The 20,482-nt window shown below is 48.3% G+C and overlaps 1 protein-coding gene across 1 annotated transcript in view; it reads left to right on the plus strand.

Moving 5' to 3' along the window:
* The window catches only part of HERC2 (HECT and RLD domain containing E3 ubiquitin protein ligase 2), a 1,611,099-nt gene that overhangs the window by 1,478,376 nt on the left and 112,241 nt on the right, over positions 1-20,482 (plus strand). Inside the window, 1 exon segment of the mRNA XM_078658234.1 lies at positions 17,306-17,411. Within this exon segment, the coding sequence (XP_078514360.1) occupies positions 17,306-17,411 (106 nt within the window).

Consider the following 20,482-nt stretch of genomic DNA (forward strand, 5'->3'; position numbering starts at 1 on the left):
ATTGCTGGCATTGGTCACCAGGAAATCAGTACCTGGCATGATCTGTCCAGGGTCCACAAAGTTAGGTGTCACCATGGTGACACTGGCACAAGTGTCCCTATAGGCCTGAGCCATTTTGCCATTAATCAAAGGCGTCTGCCTGTATTTGCCCAAAGTATTGGGACTTATCTCAGGGGTTATATCCATATCCCCTGTACAGACAAGGACAGCCTGAGTGAGTGTGCCAACTAAGTTGTCAGACCCCTCAGTTCCCAAGGTTAACCCAACTAATGCCTTGGGAGGTACACTACCACTACTGACTGTACTAGGGGGTGCAGTTGCCTTAGGGGCTGTAGTGGCAGGAGTTTGTCCTCCTCTTTTGGTGCACTCACTAAACCAGTGAGATTTACTTTTGCAGTACTGGCACCACCTTTTTGACTGGCCTTCTTGAGTCTTCTTCTTCTGGGAAGCCTGACCCCCACCCTCTTTGGTTTGTTGGGGACCTGGTGAAGACTTCTGGTCATTTTGTTCACTCTTTGCATTACCCTTCTGGTCTGCTTTCTTCTGACCACCCTGGTTCTGGTTCTGGTTCTGCTTGATCCTTGTCCTGACCCATTTGTCTGCCTTCTTTCCCAATTCTTGGGGAGAGGTCAGATCTGAGTCAACAAGGTGCTGGTGCAACAACTGGTTCTGACAATTGTTTAAAATTTGTTCTCTCATCATAAGATTATACAATCCTGTGTAATCTGTAACCTTGCTACCCAGCAACCAGCCCTCCAAAGCCTTAGTGGCACTATCCACAAAGTCAGACCAGTCCTGAGACTGAGTTTTCTGGGTGTCTCTGAACAGCAACCTGTACTGCTCAGTGGTTAAACCAAACCCATCAATCAGTGCATTTTTCAGGACCTGGTAATCATTAGCATCCTCCACTCTTGTAGTGAGGAGCTTATCTCTACCTTTGCCATCAAAGGAGAGCCACAGTATAGCTGCCCACTGACTTCGGGGAATGCACTGCACAGTGCAGGCCCTCTCCAAAGCAGCCATCCATTTCTGGATATCATCCCCTTGCTTAAAGGGGGGCACTATTTTAGTCAGGTGTTTAGTATCTAAACCCTTCTCTCTATCTCTTGGGAGATTGCTGCCACCAGTGGGAGCTAATGAAGATGTGGGATTAGGCGGGGCACAGCTGTTGTTTGTAACGGTAGCGAGAAGTGTAGGTAATTGCGTGTGCACTCTTGGGTCGTGTTTCCGTCGAAGCACGTTCTAATCACTGTACTGTAGTGTAGGCATGGTTATGCAGCTACATCCCCAATGGAGGCACAACGATAAAGTTCAAAACAATGATTCAGGAGTTTCAGTTGCACATTTCAAATGTTTATTTTAGATATTTTTCATTTTGTCCGTAGATATTAGGTTCATATCTAGTGCCGACTTAATGAAGCATGGTAGAAAGCGGGGAACGCCTCCGATGCATTTCGGGCGGATAGCCCTTTGTCAAGGAGCGCTGTAAGGAAGACGAAAGAGCGCTGTGAACTCAAAAGTATATGGCAGCTTGTGATTTTAAAATGCTTAATAGTGCCGATCAATGGGGTGAACTGTTTAAACGAGTGGGAGAAGGTGGAGGAGGTGAAACGTCTAGCGTCAGCGCGTGACCGGTCCGGTAGGTAGTGAAGGGTGGGGTTGTGCTGGGTTGTCTGTATCAGCGGTACTTACTTCGTGGGTGGGTTCGAAAACCTCTAACGCTTCCAGTGTGGGTTCGGGCGAGGTGCCTAGTTGGAATGAGGACGCGGGAAGCTTTAAAGAGACGCGAGGTGACAGGAGTAAAAGAAGGACTAAGATTGTGATCTAAATGCAGTATGGGGGCCATCTTGGAAAGGTGTCAGAGATTGGGCAAAGGTAAAACGCAAGCGCGAACAATGCAATAACATGTGTATGAAAAAACGATACAACAATGCAAGTAAGGTATAAACATAGTAGATTACAGGTGACAACTAAATTCAATCCGGTCGTTAAGACCGTGAGGCTTAAGGGTGTGCAAACGATATATCCAGTACAATTCTCTCTGGAGTAGGAATTTACGTGTGTCTGTTCCTTCTTTCTTCGAGGCTGTTTCCAAAACGATGAATCGCAATTGAGCGATAGAATGTCTGGCTTCTGCAAAATGCATGGCAACATTAGATTTCTCATGTTTCAATCGAATGTTCGATTTGTGCTCATTTAGGCGTATTTTAATTTTGCGTTCAGTCTTGCCTATATATAGTTTGCCACAAGGGCATTTGAGGGCATAAATAAGGTTCGAGGTGTCACATGTGGCGTTGACTTGAAGTTTTATAGGATTGCCTTGCATGGGATGTCTGATGGTGTTTCCTTTTATGATGGAATTACAATGACTGCAATTCAAACACGGTAATGTGCCTCTATTTACAATGTGCCAAACTCATTGTAAATAGAGGCACATTACCGTGTTTGAATTGCAGTCATTGTAATTCCATCATAAAAGGAAACACCATCAGACATCCCATGCAAGGCAATCCTATAAAACTTCAAGTCAACGCCACATGTGACACCTCGAACCTTATTTATGCCCTCAAATGCCCTTGTGGCAAACTATATATAGGCAAGACTGAACGCAAAATTAAAATACGCCTAAATGAGCACAAATCGAACATTCGATTGAAACATGAGAAATCTAATGTTGCCATGCATTTTGCAGAAGCCAGACATTCTATCGCTCAATTGCGATTCATCGTTTTGGAAACAGCCTCGAAGAAAGAAGGAACAGACACACGTAAATTCCTACTCCAGAGAGAATTGTACTGGATATATCGTTTGCACACCCTTAAGCCTCACGGTCTTAACGACCGGATTGAATTTAGTTGTCACCTGTAATCTACTATGTTTATACCTTACTTGCATTGTTGTATCGTTTTTTCATACACATGTTATTGCATTGTTCGCGCTTGCGTTTTACCTTTGCCCAATCTCTGACACCTTTCCAAGATGGCCCCCACACTGTATTTAGATCACAATCTTAGTCCTTCTTTTACTCCTGTCACCTCGCGTCTCTTTAAAGCTTCCCGCGTCCTCATTCCAACTAGGCACCTCGCCCGAACCCACACTGGAAGCGTTAGAGGTTTTCGAACCCACCCACGAAGTAAGTACTGCTGATACCGACAACCCAGCACAACCCCACCCTTCACTACCTACCGGACCGGTCACGCGCTGACGCTAGACGTTTCACCTCCTCCACCTTCTCCCACTCGTTTAAACAGTTCACCCCATTGATCGGCACTATTAAGCATTTTAAAATCACAAGCTGCCATATACTTTTGAGTTCACAGCGCTCTTTCGTCTTCCTTACAGCGCTCCTTGACAAAGGGCTATCCGCCCGAAATGCATCGGAGGCGTTCCCCGCTTTCTACCATGCTTCATTAAGTCGGCACTAGATATGAACCTAATATCTACGGACAAAATGAAAAATATCTAAAATAAACATTTGAAATGTGCAACTGAAACTCCTGAATCATTGTTTTGAACTTTATCGTTGTGCCTCCATTGGGGATGTAGCTGCATAACCATGCCTACACTACAGACCAGTGGGAGCTAACCCACTCATCTGCTGCTCTCTTGCCAGGGCAAGCTTCTCTTTGGCCAGGGCAATTTCTTCCCTTTCAATCCTCAGAGTAGCCTGTCTCATCCTAGCTTCATGCTCCATTCTCTGAGGGGAAGTCAATCTCCTCTGGGGAGAGTTCCTTCTCCTCTGAGAAGAGGCATTAGAGTGCAGAGATCTATTGGAGTCCCTAGAAAGAGATCTATCTCTCCTAACTCCAAGGTTAGGCCTACTTAGGGTCAGTACTGGGGGTCCCCCAGATCCTAGCCCAAGCAAGTCTAAGTTGGCCCTAGTTAGCCTTCTGACTACCTCAAGACCTTTGTCTACCTCGTCCCCAGAGAGTTCCCCCTGATCCTCCTCCTCAACTGCATTGGAAATGTTGGGGAGGTCTGGATCCCCAGAGGTACCCTCTAAGGCTGGCATATTCCCATCTAGCTGAGAAAGCTTTCTCGCATCATAAGTCTCTAAGAGACCTATTAAAAAGGGAATGGTGGGGTTAGACCCCTGCTTCAGTTTTCTGGAGACACAGATTTGTCTCATCTCCTGGAAACTGAGAGCTGCATATCTTGAAGTGACCTGTGGAGGGTCAACACTGACCAGGGGAGTCTCAGTAGATTCTCCCTGGGTAGACATGCTTTTCTAGTGAGGTGTAAGTGGTGCACTTACCTACACTATATGTTTGCCTACTGATCCCTTGCTAGAGTTGTAGTTTAGGGTGTGCTAGGCCCTAGGAGCTACAACAGCTGGTTCAGTAGAACTCAGAGTATTCTAAGCTAAGTTATATGTACCTTTAGTACTTATGTGATCTTTCACAAGATATTCTTAGGATATGTGTGGTAAAACAACAGCAAGCTCAAATCCCACCGCTGCCACCAATGTGAGAAGTTGGCCTGATGTGCAGTGTTCACTATTCTAGTGATCACTATATATCAGGCCAAACAACCCTTATTGATGATTGGTTGTAAGTCAACCTTATAGACCAGCTATCCTAGTAGCATGGATACGAGCAGTCTAAGGCTAAGACTCTAGAGGGCGTGTTAAGCCAGCTGTTTTACCATCACATTACCCCTTGAACACCCAGTGAAAGGACACCACACAAGTGTTATGAAAATAAACAATGTATTTATTAGAATCACAACAACCCTGTACTCTTTATGAGGACAGGGTGCTAAGCACACAACAAAACTCTTACGAAAATACTTAAGTTAGCACGGTATACACAAATGCCCGAGGGGCACGAAAAACCATATACTTTAAAAGTGGAATGCGAAATTACTAGCAGGTAAGTACAGTACTAATAGGCTTTGGAATCGCTAGGACTTGACTATAGAATCGTTAGATTACTTCTAGGAGACCTAGGGGACTCGGGTGCAGAGTGTGCACTCTCACGCGGGATGCGGGACAAAGTCTATGGAAGCTAGTAAAGTTAAAGTTAGTGTTTACGGGCGAACCCGACCTGGTAGGAAGAAAACGACAGTGGATCCTGACCCTTGGGTAGTGAGGCTATGCTGGGACACCGAAGTGCCGAAGTTACCTAGCCCAGGGGCTGCAGCTGCATAGGTCTCAAAAGACGTCGGGAATCCTCGTTGCCGGACCAGGAGCCTGGAAGAAAGATGCTGGCAGGCGACCAGTGAAGATAGTTCGAGTTGATCCAAGCCTGGATCTGGAAGATGGATGACACCTGAAAGCAGAGGGGACCAAGTTCGTGACTACTAGCCAGTAGTCAGTGGGCACCAGGAGGGCACCGGATGGTAGTCACCTCGACTAGGTGAGTGGGCGACGCTGGCTCTGCAGATCTCACGGACCAGGAGGCGTTGTCGGCGACCAGGATGGAGAGGCGAGCTGTCCCACGATGGATGAAGCTGTCGGCGTCGAAGTTACCCAGGATTGGGCAACAAGCCTTGGCTAATTCAAGCCCACGCGGTGGACTCAAAATGGCGTCTTGAGTGGACCAGGAGGGCCCGGGGTGCTCCTCTTCGGGAAGGGAGCAAGGGCCAGTCTGGAGCAACCAGACCAGCAGCAGTGATGTCGTCGGGCGTCGTTTAGAAGGCCACAAGCCAGCGGGCAATAGCCAAACAACACGGTGAGCAGCAAAAAGCAGAAGGGCCCCACGCAGATCGTGGAGATGCTGGGAGGCTGCACTTCGGTGCTGGAGCTGCTCAGGGTCGGGGCTTCTCGGACCCCAAAGCACTCACCAGGAAATTACTCGGCGGGCTTGCTGTGCAGAAGTCGTGCAGTCTTGAAGATGGCCGGTCCCTCGAGGTCTCGTCGCACCCACGGTTCTCAGCTTGGCTGTAGAGGTGGGTAGAGGTCAGAGGTGCCAGGGAAGCCGGTTCTCGTCGAGCTGGGCAGTCGGATTCCGGAGGAAGGACGTGCAGCAGACCGCAGTGTTCTTGATGGTGCCTGCGGATGCAGGGTGACTACTCCTTAGCCACAAGGGAGAAATCTTAGGAAGAAGTCTTGAGTTCCTTTCGTAGAAAGTAATTTCAGGATTCAAAGATGATCTAATTTGGAAGGGGGCCTGCTCCTACCTTTATCTTGGAAAAGGGGGCTGGCACGCGACTAAGTCCTGCCCTATGGGTGGGACCAGGAGGGGGGTGGTTACACCCACTTCCTTGGCGGGCTTTTCCCCAGCACAGGGTCTGGAGTGTCCCTGGAACTGGTTCAAGCCAGCCTATGCACAGTGAGCACCGGGGTGCCACGTGCAGTCACCTTCCTCTGAAGCCCTGCCTACCTACAATACACAAAATCCTGTCTGGGACGGTGCTGGCACCGCCCCTGGCAGGAAACCCTTTGTCCTTATCTCCTGCTCTGGGAGGACTCCCAGCAGCAGGAGGGCAGACTTGTGTCTCGGTGGCAGCATCCATTTTGTGGACGCTAAGGCTCTGTCTGACTTTAACCGGGGTTAGGGGTTACATACATGTCGTGTCCCTCTAGAAGGGTGGAATGCTAACCCCGTCGCCAGAATTGGCGAGGGGTTAGTATTCCAATTCGTATGACACCTTACTCGACATGTTTTGATAAAGCGATACCAGAGTTGGCATATAACCGCGAGGATTATAATGCACTTAAGAGTATATGGTATGCGATATCATGGAAACGGCTAAGGGATAGATCCCGAAAGCCGCAGACAGGCTCAGCTCATGCCAGAGCACCATCTCACACGATTCCAAGCACTCTGCCTTCAGGATTGTTAAGGCCTGCCATAGGAGTGACTGATAGGAGATCTGTGTGTCCATTTTAGGGTTAGATATAGGTATACTATATCTAAAGCAAAGGGTGAGTACACCACCTTGCCCCAGCTGTCGTGCAGCCAGTTGTGTCAGTTTAGTTAGTCAGCCCAGGGGTGGCATAATACATGCTTCAGCCCCTGGGAGACTTCTGGGTACACCTCAGCCCTGGGTACAGGGACTTGGAGAGGGCCCAGTGCCAATTCAGTACCTGAGTACAATTTGGATAGAGAGAACAGCTAGGCTGTGGGTCTGATTAGCAGGCCCACAGCCAGGGAAAGTCGTAAACCAGTGCAGCAAAAAGCAAAAATCTGGGTGATCATAGGATTGCAGACCCTACTCTCCTACAGTGACTCTGCAAGAAATCCTTGGTCTTCTGGAGAAAGGGGACTACATGACGTCCTTAGACCATCAGGACGCCTACTACCATATACCTATTCTCAAAGGGCACAGGAAGTTCCTCAGGTTTGCGGTGGCAGGACAACACTACCAATTTCGTGTCCTTCCCTTTGGCCTCAAATCGGCCCGAGGATTTTTACCAAATGCCTATCACCCGTGGCGGCATTTCTTCGTCAGCAAGGCCACCAGGTGTTTCCATACCTGGACGACTGGTTGGTGAAGGCACCAACAGCGGCCGCCGCAGCCTCATCCTCCAGCGCCTGTCAGGATATTTTCCACCGCCTGGGACTGACCCTCAACACCGCAAAGTCGACTCTGGAACCCACCAAGGTCATCACGTTCCTAGGAGCGTGTCAAGGCTTTCCCCTCTCAGGAGAGAAAACTCAAACTCATCTCCTTGGCCAAGGCAGTGGCTTCGCGGAAGACTCTTCCGGTCCGCACGTTCAAGTCCCTCCTTGGCATGATGTCTTCATGCATACTGCTCATTCCCCACTGCCGCCTGAAAATGCGTCCACTTCAGGAGGCACTGACAAGGCAATGGACACAAGCCACAGGCTCTTTCGAGGACCGCATACGAGTCACTCGACCCATTATCAACCACTTGCAATGGTGGACATCACTCAACCATCTGTCAAAGGGTCTGCCGTTCCTGCTCCCAGCAGAACCACACGTAATAACTACGGATGCGTCTCTGGAAGGTTGGGGAGCAGTCCTCCAGGAACTCCAGATCAACGGCAAATGGACGACACAGGAAACCAAGCTCCATATCAATCTGTTGGAGTTACGAGCGGTCTTCCTGGCTCTTCAGGCGTTTCTACCACGCATTCGTCACTCCCCAGTGTTCGTCAGGACGGACAACACCACGACGATGCACTACCTGAACAAACGGGGGGACGCGTTCGATCTTGTTATCTCGAGAATCGCAAAGAATCTGGAACTGGCTTCTGGAACATGGCATACAGTTGAAAGCAGAGTACGTCCCGGGCAAGGACAACGTCTTGGCGGACGCACTGAGCAGGGAGAGGTCTCCTTCCCACGAATGGGAACTGGACGTGGAGGTGTTGGACCGTATCTTCGAGGAGTGGGGCACCCCGAACATAGACCTCTTTGCCACCAGAGAGAACGCCAAATGCCCAAGCTTCGCAAGCTGGCATCACCACTCAGGGACCCTCGGGAATGCATTTTCCATCGCATGGCGCAACGTCTTTGCGTACGCCTTTCCGCCATTCCCACTGATACCCAGGGTTCTCAGGAAGATGAAATCGGAACCCTGCACTCTGATCCTCATTGCTCCGTCATGGCCGAGGCAGCACTGGTTCACGGAGCTTCATCGCCTCTCTGCCCGGCCCCCTGTTCGACTGCAGCAGTTTCCGGCCCTGATCACGATGTCACAAGGGCAGGTTCTCCACCCGAACCTGAGCTCTCTGAAGTTGTCAGCCTGGCTCCTGAATACCGTGAATTCAGCCACCTGAACATCCCGCAGGATTGCAGAGATGTCCTTGCGAAAGCTAGAGCTGTCAGCACTAACAAAACCTACTCATTAAAATGGAAGCGATTCTGTTCCTGGTGTGTGGATCATGGCTTGCACCCCTTCCATGCCACTCCACAACAGCTGCTGCCATACTTGTTGCATCTTGCACAATCAGGCCTTGCACATGCATCCATCAAAGTGCATCTAGCGGCGATTTCAAGGTTCACAAGGACGGCTACGGGCCCATCTTTGTGGGCGGACAGACTCATCAAACAATTCCTAAAAGGCCTATTCAGGTCCTTTCCACGACCACGACCAATTCCTCCGTCGTGGCACCTCAATGTGGTTCTTCATCAACTAATGAAACATCCCTTCGAACCCATCCATAAGGCAGAGATCAAGTTCCTCTCTTGGAAAACGGCCCTCCTCCTGGCGCTAACCTCTGCCAGAAGGGTCAGTGAATTGCAGGCTCTATCCATCCAGGATCCTTTTCTACAATTTAGAGAGGACACAGTCATTCTGCGGACTAACCCTCGCTTCATTCCAAAAGTCCCCTCGGACTTCCATCTTAACGAACCAGTGGTGCTTAGATCGTTCTTTCCGAATCCTACCACGGCAGCAGAAAGAACTCTACATTCTCTAGATCTAAAGAGATGTCTTAAATTCTACATCGATAAGACACAACACTTTCGAAAGTCTACCCAGCTCTTTATTGCCTTTAGTAGACCACGGCTGGGCATGCCCCTGACAAAGCAGAGTATCTCAAGATGGATCTCTTCTGCGATCACCTTTTGTCACGACAAGGCCGGACGGCCTTTAGACTCACGAGTCAAAGCTCATTCGACTAGAGCCATGTCCACGTCTGCGGCGCTGTTCGCTGGAGTGCCGATATTGGACATCTGCAGAGCGGCGACATGGAAGTCCCCGCACACCTTTACCAGGCACTACTGCCTGGATACTGAGCTGATGAAGGATGCAGCAGTGGGTCGAGCAGTGCTTCGCCGTCTATTCCAGTGAGGTGAGCCCTACTACATCCCTCCATCCTTTACTGGTATGCACATTCTCTTACTGTATTTATATGCCATTGCATTTTGTGCTTTATAGTCATGTGATATATATTATCTACATACTCATACCTGATGTTCATACAGAATGTGCATAATGTATTGCTCGCTACTCTGATTCAGGCATGTGAATCTATGAAAGACACCCAAATACTGGATAAGAAATGCGTTACTTACCTGTAACTGCAGTTATCCAGTATTAGTGTCTTTCATAGATTCACATGCACCCTCCCGCCTCCCCTGGCAGGGCTCACCTTTCTCTCTAATGTGTTTACGCCTAACTAGCTTGGTGCGTACGAAAATCTGAGAGACTTGGGCTCCTGGCAGAAAGGTTCTAAAAGGAGGTAGTAGCTGATTGGCTGTTTAACTTTATTTGGTCCTTTTTACAAAAGGACCCAGATAGGCCACCAAGGTGGGACCCTTGTGGCCTGCTCTGTTTGGTCCTTCCTGCATAAGGACGTGGATAGGCTACTAAGGTGAGACCTTTGGGCCTATTCTTTTCTATGTATGTCTCTATGACATTACTTTTTTACATACCGGAGGCTCCCGTCTCGACGACGGGGAATGATTCAGGCATGTGAATCCACTAATACTGGATAACTGCAGTTACAGGTAAGTAACGCATTTCATCCTTATTGTCCAACATACTCTTTAAAATAGAGTACAACAGGAACGTTTTGCACAGAGCCGCTCGCTATCACCCACCATTGCATTACCTAGTATTAAGGTCTTAAACTTTATTAAACAAGACCTTCTCAACACAACAAACGTCAGCACGTATTGTTTTAAGTTTTCTCACTACGCACTACAACTACATAGATATTAAAGTTATGCCTTGAATTCAGGACTTTTTTAGACTGAGATAAAATGTTGATTATATGATATGCTTTGATAATTATTGCTAGACCGCCACTCAGATTGTACATAATGTATATTTTCAACCACAAATCATGATGCTAGTAGCATGAAGCTTATTATACTAATTGTTTTTCAGACTGTTTTTACTTTGAGACAGAACTGGTCTTGTAACCATCTCTTGTAGACCCCTGAGGAAGGGTCACGCTTGATGACCCGAAATGCATTGGGTGTTGTAAAAAGTAATCTTAAACAATAATATGATGATTTAATCATGAACTACATCATGATGTAATGATGAAAAGGATGAAAATGAACACAATAAACATTAATGGAAATACAATGAAGTGAATGATCGTGTTTATTTTGGAATAACGTCGTTAAGAAACAATCAAGTTTCAAGAAAAGAGTGCACAAATCTCTGTGACTGAATAACCCAGTCCCACACAGTCCTGGACCCTATGTCAGGAGGCTCTGCACCTCTGGACATGGCTGTAACATCACGGCATTACCTTGGTGGTTCAATACCTGGCAGGTTCTCTGAACGCCAGGGCGGACAAACTCCGCCGCCCGTGCGTGATGGAACACGAATGGCGTCTGAACTCTGACGTGGCGCAAGGTCTCTTTCAGCAGTGGGGAGAGCCTTGGTTAGATCTATTCGCCACCGAAGAGAATGCGCAATGTCCTCAGTTCTGCGCGTTGGAATTTCCAAGGCGGCACTCGCTCGGAGACGCTTTTCGCCGCGAATGGAGTTGCGGTCTTTTGTACGCCTTTCCGCCTATACCACTTTTGCCCAGAGTGCTGAAGAAGATCAGGCGCGACCGGGCCCAAGTCATTCTTGTGGCTCCAGACTGGGCTCGAAGCGTATGGTATCCCAAGCTACTCTGTATGAGCGTCGATCCCCCGATCCGTCTGCCTCTTCGGGAGGATCTTCTGTCGCAGCAGCAGGGGAAGGTCCTCCACCCAAACCTGTACAGCCTTCACTTCCATGCTTGGAGATTGAGCGGCAACAGTTGACACCTTTCGATCTTCCTCCCGAAGTCTACTATGTCATTCTGGCAGCCAGGCGTCCCTCCACTAAAACGGTGTACACCTGCAGGTGGAACACATTTGGGGCATGGTGCGCAGCATAGGCTGTGGATCCCCTTTCTGCCCCTCTTTCTGAGGTTCTTCTGTTCCTTCTCTCTTTGGCCCAGCAGGGCTCTGCTCTGGGCACTCTCAAAGGTTATCTTTTTGCCATCTCCTCCTTTCTGCGGCTTCCTGATCTGCCTTCTCTTTTTAAGTCCCCGGTTGTTAACCGTTTTCTTAAGGGCATTACGCATATGTTTCCACCCGTACCCTTCATAATGCCCCAGTGGGACTTGAACCTTGTCTTGACTTTTCTAATGCGCGCTCCGTTTGAGCCTCTTCATAACTGTCCTTTACGTCTTCTCACTCTAAAGACGGCTTTCCTGGTTGCTATCACCTCTGCCAGAAGAGTGAGTGAGCTCCAGGCCCTTTCTTCCAAACCTCCTTTCCTTTCTGTTCATCCGGACAAGGTGGTTTTAAGGACCCGGCCTTCTTTCTTGCCAAAGGTTGTTACGCCCTTCCACATCGGGCAGACCATCACTTTGCCCACCTTCTTTCCGCCTCCACATCCTTCCAGGGAAGAGGAGAGGCTCCACCGTCTGGACCCAAAACGTGCGCTTGCTTTCTATCTGCAGCGAACACAAAAGTTCCGGTTGGACGATCAGCTCTTTGTTGGCTACGGGGGCGCCAGAAAAGGTCGGGCTGTGCACAAACGGACCATCTCCCGGTGGTTCGTTCTGTGCATCAAGGCATGTTATTCCTTGGCCAAGAAGGAGCCTCCTGTGGGGCTGCGTGCCCATTCGACCGGGGCAACTGCAGCCACTACTGCCTTGGGACGCAGCGTTCCCTTGCAGGACATTTGTCAGGCAGCTACGTGGGCCTCGCTGCACACGTTTACAAAGCACTACTGCCTTGACAGTCAGGTCTGGAGAGACGGATTCTTTGTCAGTTCTGTGCTCCGTGACTTTCTGGTGTAATCCTGTTCGTAGACCCAACACCGGGGTTGGTATTGCTGTGGTATCTATTCTAAGGTAAGGAATCTATTACTAACGTGTCTCTTTCAGATGCACAAGTTACTACTTGTGTAACGATATATCAGTAAGAGACATTAGTTAGTGATAGATTCCTTACCGCCCCACCCATCCTCCCCGTTCTGCAAACTGATTACTAGGTTTAAGGTCATCTCCTTTTAGGGCCCTAGTTCTATGCACCAATGGTCAGTATATTGCATGGCTCTGCGTTTCGGCGCGGAAAGTCATGTACAGAACTGACCGCGCATGGGTGGCGCCTAAGTAGTCTCTGTGACGTCATTCCGGTGCTTACAACACCAGTGACGGGCGCGGAGCCGCAGAACGCCACCTACCAACGTGCAGGGGTACTGCTAAGCAGAAAAACCCTGTCTCCTTTTGGGAGGCCCATCAGGACTGGATGCAGCCTGAGCATGGGGATCTCTTGTCTTTATGGGGCCATGTGTTTAAACACATGGCCCCATAAAGATAAGAAATCGCGTACAACAGCCGTAATGCAGGCGAGCCAGTCCGGGTGGGCCGTCCCATTAAGCCAAAGGGAGGCAACCCAAACACCTCATTTCCAATGGCTGGCCACCGTTTAGCATAAACGGTGACGCCGGCCAATGGAAATGAGGGGAGGGGCTTAAAGCCCTTTTTACTGAAACTCCCCATAGACAATAAATCTCGCTGAGCGAACTGCGCATGTGCGCAGCCACGCTAGCCGAGACCTATAAAGGAGAAATTCAAGATGCTCACATTGGCTCAGATCTTGTCTGCCCTGGACACAGGAGACTGGATGGCAGTGTTGGACTTGCACTATGCATATTTGCACATCCCTGTCCTGCCTGCCGACAGGTGTTACGTGAGATTCAGGGTGGGCCACAAGTACTTTCAGTTCACCATGATCCCTGTTGGCCTTACCAAGCACCCGCCATAATGGACTCCACATTAAGATGCCAGGGCTCTGAGCAGCATTGAAAGCCTTTCTACCGTTCATCAAAGAAAGACTAGTTCAAGTGTTCACAGACAACCCCACCGGCATGTGGTACTGCAACAAACAGGGCAGAGTGGGGTCATGGACTCTTTGTCAAGAGGCCCTGCGTCTCTAGACATGGCTGGCACAGCAGGAGATATCCCTGGTAGTTCAACACCTTGCAGGTTCCCTGAACTGAAGCAAAAGATTCAAGACAACCTGCGTTGAATAAACCAAGTGGACAGCTCTTCCCTGAACGCCAGGACAGCCAAACTCAGCTGTTGATGCTTAGCGGATCATGAGTGACATCTCAATCCGGAGGTAGTGCAAGGTCTGTTTTAGAAGTCGAGAAAGCCTGGGTTAGATCTGTTTGCCTCTGCAGAGAAGGTGCAATGTTAGCTGTTTTGCTCGTTGGTGTTTCCAAGGCAGCTCTTGATCAGAGATGCTTTTTGTCTTGAGTGGAGCTCAGGCGTCCTGTACGCCTTTCCACCCATACCAGTCCTGCCCAAAGTTCTCAAGAAGAACAGGAACGGCCGGGCCAAAGTCATCCTTGTGGCTCTAGACTGGGCACGGAGAGTATGGTACTACGAGCATCTGCAAATGTGCATTGATCCTCCGATTAGGCTGCTTCTTCAGGAGGATCTTTTGTCGTAGCTGCAGGAGAGGGTTCTCCACCCAAACCTGTCAACTTTATGCCTTCTTGCGTGGAGATTGAGCAGCAGCAGTTGATAGCTTTTGACCTTCCTCCCGACAGTCAAGATAGTGACATTCAAGCATTCACCATAAAGGAACCTTTCCTCCAATTCCAGTCAGACAGTGCAACACCTAGGACACACCCTAAGTTTATACAAAAGGTCCCTTCAGAGTTCCACTTGAATAACCCAGTAATACCACAAACATTCTTTCCAAATCCTCAAATCGTTGCTGAGAAGTCATTACATTCTTTAGATGTCAAAAGATGTCTCAAATTTTATTAAGCCGTGGGCTTGACCAGTTCAGACCTCTCTCTTTTTTTGTTGTTTGTCAAATTTTATTTACACAGGACCCATCAAATCCGCAAGGCGTATCAATTGTTTGTGTCCTATGGAGACCTAAGAAATGCTTTCCCAGTTTCTAAACAGACCATAGCCAGATGGATTGCATCCGCCATCCTGTTTTGCCACAGACCAGCAGGAAGACCATTGCAAAGCCAAGTCAAGATCCATTCCACCAGAGCGGTCTCCACTTCCACAGCTCTTTTTGCTGGTGTGACTATACAACAGATCTGCCAAGCAGTACCATCCGCTATGTTATCATGCTGTTATTGCTGACTACTGTATACTGCTGTCAATTCTGATTGAAGCATGTGAATCTATGCAGGGACATCTTTGGGATTTTGGGGGCCCTGGCCCAAACGTATTTTGGTGGCCCCTGTTCAGGACAGCTATGAATTTATGATCCAGTTTCAGCTCTTTCATGCCCTCTTTGGCCAGCTCACTGACCGTGCACATGCACACTCATCCAGATCTTAATGTGTTCACGTGTAATGTCCAGGGATAGTGATGTGTGTTTTCAATATTGTAACACAGCAGCAGCTCACTAATATTACTGCAAATAATCTCTGTGACAACCTTCTGTTTCTCATATGTAAGGTTCTGTTTTGATCTAAAAGATCTTTTTTATGGATGTTGCATGAAATATAAACACAATATTTGTTTACAAAATATCTGTAATATGGAGCAGACTCTTGCCCATCACCCAGATTAATAATAGATGAAAGGAAAATAGCACTTAAAACAATCTGTTTAATAATCTTTCAAGGTCATCAAGGCAAGATTCTCTGCAGAACAGAGTTGGCTCTATCAGGGGGCCCCTCAAAAGGCTAGGACCCTGGTCCAGAACCAACATTGCCCATGATTTAAAATGTATCTGAATCTGTGAAAGATCCAATATCGAAGAAGAAAATTAATTACTTACTTGTATCTGAAAGATACCAACACAGTAGAACTACAGTTACAGGTAAGTAAATCATTTTCTTTCATCTACAGCATCCAGTTCCCCCTCCCTGTATTTTCTGAGCCTCAGAGATTCCCTAAGCAGGTGTAGCAAGGTGCCTACCCGTCTACATGACCCCCCTTTTGCATGTGTCAGACACCCTATGATCCCATTTGTGTAGATTGGCTAGAGTGTGATATCAGCATGTAATAAACTTGTATGTCGCCTCCCCTACCTACAATGCTTCTTGAGAAGGTGCCAGCTCTCTAAACGAAAAAAAAACTTACCATTCCTTCCCTGCTAGAGCCCTGCCTAGTTCTGTCTGCCATCTCCTTTGTCGTGACGGTTTCGGGATCTCTGTAGTCTGTGAGAGAAGTTTGTATAATTGTTATACTATGTATTTAGTACCTTGATTTGTTACTACCCATTTCTCATACTGACAGGACTAGTCTAGGGTGTAGTTGAGTTATGGAATGCCCAGTGTGTAATACAACAGTAATTAAAATTATCTGCTTCCGGCTATGCTCTACTCCCCTTTGATATGGTTGAAGGGTTTGAATCTATTCTCATCAAATAAGTCCCCTACTCTTTTGCATCGTTTCACTCTTCATATTTCAAATTCTCTCCCCTCTGTGGTCGGGATGAATTTGGCGTTTTCTGTGATGGGGTGAATGGAGTGGGGAACGAGCAGTGAGGGTGGCTCCCTGTCCACTCTGGTAATGTCAGTTGTGTGTAACTGGGGAAGAATACGATCCCCAGGCTCACTGCTTCTGTAGCTGCCGGGCAGACTTTCCATATGTGTACTTATACAACTATCTGATCTGCAAAACACCAGAACTCCTCTGGTGTGCTCTTCTGTCAATCTACCATGTCTCCGTTGGGATGCCTGGTATCATTTTTTTAGGTTTGGGAATCACAGGCCATCATCCTTGGGTGTTAGTTGTAAGATATATTTTCCTTTTTTCGGTCACCTCCCGTCCCATGTGAAGTGCTTAATGGCATCTTGCAAGTTCTTTAGCCAGCCTTTCAAGGCCTGGAATGCAAGGGCCGCGAACATGTTGAGGTCGCAGGGTGAGTTCATATATTTGATAGAGACTACTAGCCGCAGATTCCTTCACTTAGAATTATCCCCAGGTGTGTGACTGGATCTGAAAACTTTTACCACAGCATCCCTGCACGCCGGGGGCAGGGTAACACCACGCGACTCCGCCCAGGCATTGTCCACGTACGTGACGTCAGCGAGGTCACATAAGACCCACCCCGGGGCGCCTACGTCAGTTTTTTCCATTTCCGCGTGCAAGCAGATCCAGTCCTTGCTATGGGCCTGTTTGGGGCCCTTTTTTCTCCCTATTGTCTCTTCTTTGGTGGAACAGTGTGCGAATGCCTTCGGGCTTCAAGACTTGCACGTCGTGTGGGCGTCTTATGTCGGCCACGGACCCTGGTGTCACATAACATCCATTCCTGGGATAAAAGACTTCAGCCTGCCGCAGTTTAGACACTTGTTAATTATTCTTTGTTTGGCACTGCAAGATGTTAAAAGTTGTGAATATGCATGGAAACAAATGTATTATCTGGAAACCGTTACTGTACACTTCATCGCATGCTCTACAAACTGAGTCAAAAAGCCTTCAAAGGTAATGTGTTCATAAAATAAAATTAATTCTTGTTTCAGGTTACATGAATTTGATGAGCAAGTTGCAGCAGTTCGGGAAGGAATGGCACGAGTTGTCCCAGTTCCTATCCTTTCTCTCTTTACTGGATATGAATTGGAAACTATGGTATGTAGCTTTGTTTCTTTTCTTATAGTGATAGCAGACTGAGGGTGTCAAAAGATTTGGCCTAGCCATGCCCCAGTCAAAACATGGCCTAATCAGTTTGCATATTGTAAAAGAATTATAAGTATTTGATACTTGAAGTGATTTTTAAAACTGACGTTGACAATTGTTCGATTCAACAATACTTATTTTATTACCAAGGCAAAGGATGAAAAGTAGTGACAGCATGTTAGAGTATAAACCTGCAATGTCACTGCATGCTGCTTTACCAACATTTCACCAGTAATGGTCCCTTGCACTTAAACAATCCTCCTCTCTTGCTTATGCTCTCTCTCGAGCTATGTCCATTTATCTGTGTGTGTATGTGTTTGTGTGTGTGTATATATATATATATATATATTTGTTACCTTCTGGCGGTCGCCAGTAGGTAGTTATAGTTAGGACCTCTTTTCCATAGGAAATCCGCAACATTTTATTTGGATTAACATTGGCGCCGGTTGGCGAATCTTCGTGAATGTTCAAAACTGGTGGGGCTCTCCGGTCTGCTCCTATCCTGAAAGTCTTGGGGTGATTCGTGAAGCGGTGGCTGAGAAAAAAAGGGGGGGTCCAAAAACTGGTTTTCCCCATGCAATTTTCCATAGGAACCGTTCATCGCGGCTACAGCCCGAACGGCTGAACGGAATTATACCAAATTTGGCAAAGTGGTAGTCCTTGGTTCAGACTCGTGCCTTTTGCTTAAATTGTGTAAATCGTTCAGTAGTTTCTGAAAAAATTACATCTAAAAGTACATATATATCTATGGCCTCGGTGGAGCCACGCATCTTGGGCGCACTATAAGCGCACCGTCCCGATCACGCGCTAAATGCTGATTGGCCATTAAGTGGTTGTTAACATTCGAAACCAGGAAGTGTTGGCAGCCATTTTGTGCCTCGGTAGAAGCGAGGCTCTAGAAATTAGTGGAAGAAGTGTTCAAAAGGTATAAAGGGGGCAGGTAAGAAATATTTTGACCCTCTAGACCTGCTTAGGGGGTCCTACAAGGACCCCCCCATTTTTATTTTTATTTTTAAACTGAGAAATGTGCGGTGGGTGCATGGATCCGCCGTAAAAAAAAAATGAAAACGAAGCTGGGCTCCTGTGCTTGTTTAAAAATTAGCTACCTGATTTCCGCTCTGTGATAGCAAACTTGAGGACATATTAACAAGTGCCATTTCAGGGAGGAGCTTCGCGCGCGCCCAAGATGGTCGCGTGAGCACAGGGCTCCCGGACCCTCACCGCCTCCACCGACTATCCTGTACTTTATCCTGGTTTGGACGACGGGTGTTTCTTGGCGAAGATGTGCTGATTCTTTATCTGTTCTCTGAACTTTATTTGGACTTCGGGGTCCAGAGCTACGGATCGCCACAGTTTTCGGGCCTGCTCCGTGGTGACGCCCCGGGCTATCCTGTCTTGGCCGGCCGTTCAGTAAGTGATCAACAACGGATTGCTGGATTTGCCTGGGCTTGGCAATCACTTTCGGTTTCGATTCCTGTCCAGAGACCAGCTTGACTTTGCCAGTTGCGCGGCAAGCCTGAAGTGTTCTTGCTTTTTGGTCTCTCCGTTTCTGATGCCGATCTATTGTGGCTTCCAGTTCTGAGACTGGCACCGACTTCATCCCTCTTGGTCCTGCTCATGCTACCGCAGTAACCATTTTCACCCGACAACAGGCGACCCTCAAGGGTCCGGGATCTAAGATGGCCACCAAGCCGGAGAGTGAGAGACGCAAGACCAAAACGGGCGTTCGAGGTAGTGCTTTGCAAACGAACATCATGGACCGGTACACCCTTACTAAAGGATCGCCGGGTGCAGCATCTAAACCCTCGACGACTATTCCGGAGGACTCATCGACTGAAGAAGAGCTCTCGCTGCGGGATGTCATGGGTGCCATTTCCGAAATGAAGGCTTCTTTGGGACAACAATATGAGGCCTTGACTCTCAAACTAGATACTGTTTCGATAGACGTCAACTTGATCAGGACGGACCTGGCGAAGACGAACGAAAAGGTCAAGTCCCTGGATCTCAAGACCTCTAGCCTAATCACCGACGTCTCCGACTTACAAGCCGAAGTCGGGAACTTGCGGAAAGCTAATGACTATTTCTCTGGGCGTCTGGAGGACTTTGAAAGCCGTGCCAGGCGCAACAATATTCGCCTGATTGGGGTCCCGGAATCATCGACTGCTGCCTCGACGGACTTATTGGTGGAAGACCTGGTGCTGAATCACTTGGCACCCAAGGGTCTCAGTAAATTTTTCGCTGTCGAGCGTGCACATAGGGTCCCTGGTGGCAAGCCTAAAGTGGGTGCTAACCCACGTCCCATCATTGCGAGGATCTTCAATTTCCGGGACAGAGACGCTATCCTGCAGGCTTCGAGACAGTCAGGTCCCATTGCCTTTGAGAACTCTACAGTCAGCTTCTATCCAGACTTTACACAACAGGTCCAGAAACAGAGGCTAGGGTTTCAAGGTGTCAAGAAGAGACTCGGAAAGATCCATGAAGTATGCCATGCTCTTCCCGGCCCGTCTGCGGGTGGTGCATAATGATCGCACTTTTTTCTTCGAACATCCTGGGGTCGTGAGTGACTGGCTTGACTCGCTGCCTACGGATCATGAACATTCTGAGGACTCTGGCAAATCGGATCGAGCGGAGGGTGGCCTAATGGAGCAGGAGTAGATATCGTCTTCGACCCCCGTTCCCTTACCGTTGACTTTGATTTGTGCTAATGCCGTGACATTAATGTCTGCAAGTATTAGTCCATATGGGGGCGGGTGGGGGGTGGGCAGGTCCTTTCTCCTCCTGGGTTTTCTTTTCGTAGACTAGTTGGGTGGTTGGGCGACAGGCACACTGCAAGTTTATGGGGCTTTTTGGTCTTCAGCAGGGGTGCGGGTGGGGGGTGAAGTTGTTTGGGTATTGTTGGGGAAACGGGGATGTTGGTTTGAATTTTATTGTTATTTGCAAGGCGAAGGAAAGACAAACTCCTGTTTTTTGAAGTTGCCTCGGATGTGGGCGGGGGGGACTGACTTCGGGGATGGGGGGTAGGG

The sequence above is a fragment of the Lissotriton helveticus genome, chromosome 8 (genome assembly GCF_964261635.1).
Source record: "Lissotriton helveticus chromosome 8, aLisHel1.1, whole genome shotgun sequence".
In the NCBI taxonomy this organism is placed as follows: Eukaryota; Metazoa; Chordata; class Amphibia; order Caudata; family Salamandridae; genus Lissotriton; species Lissotriton helveticus.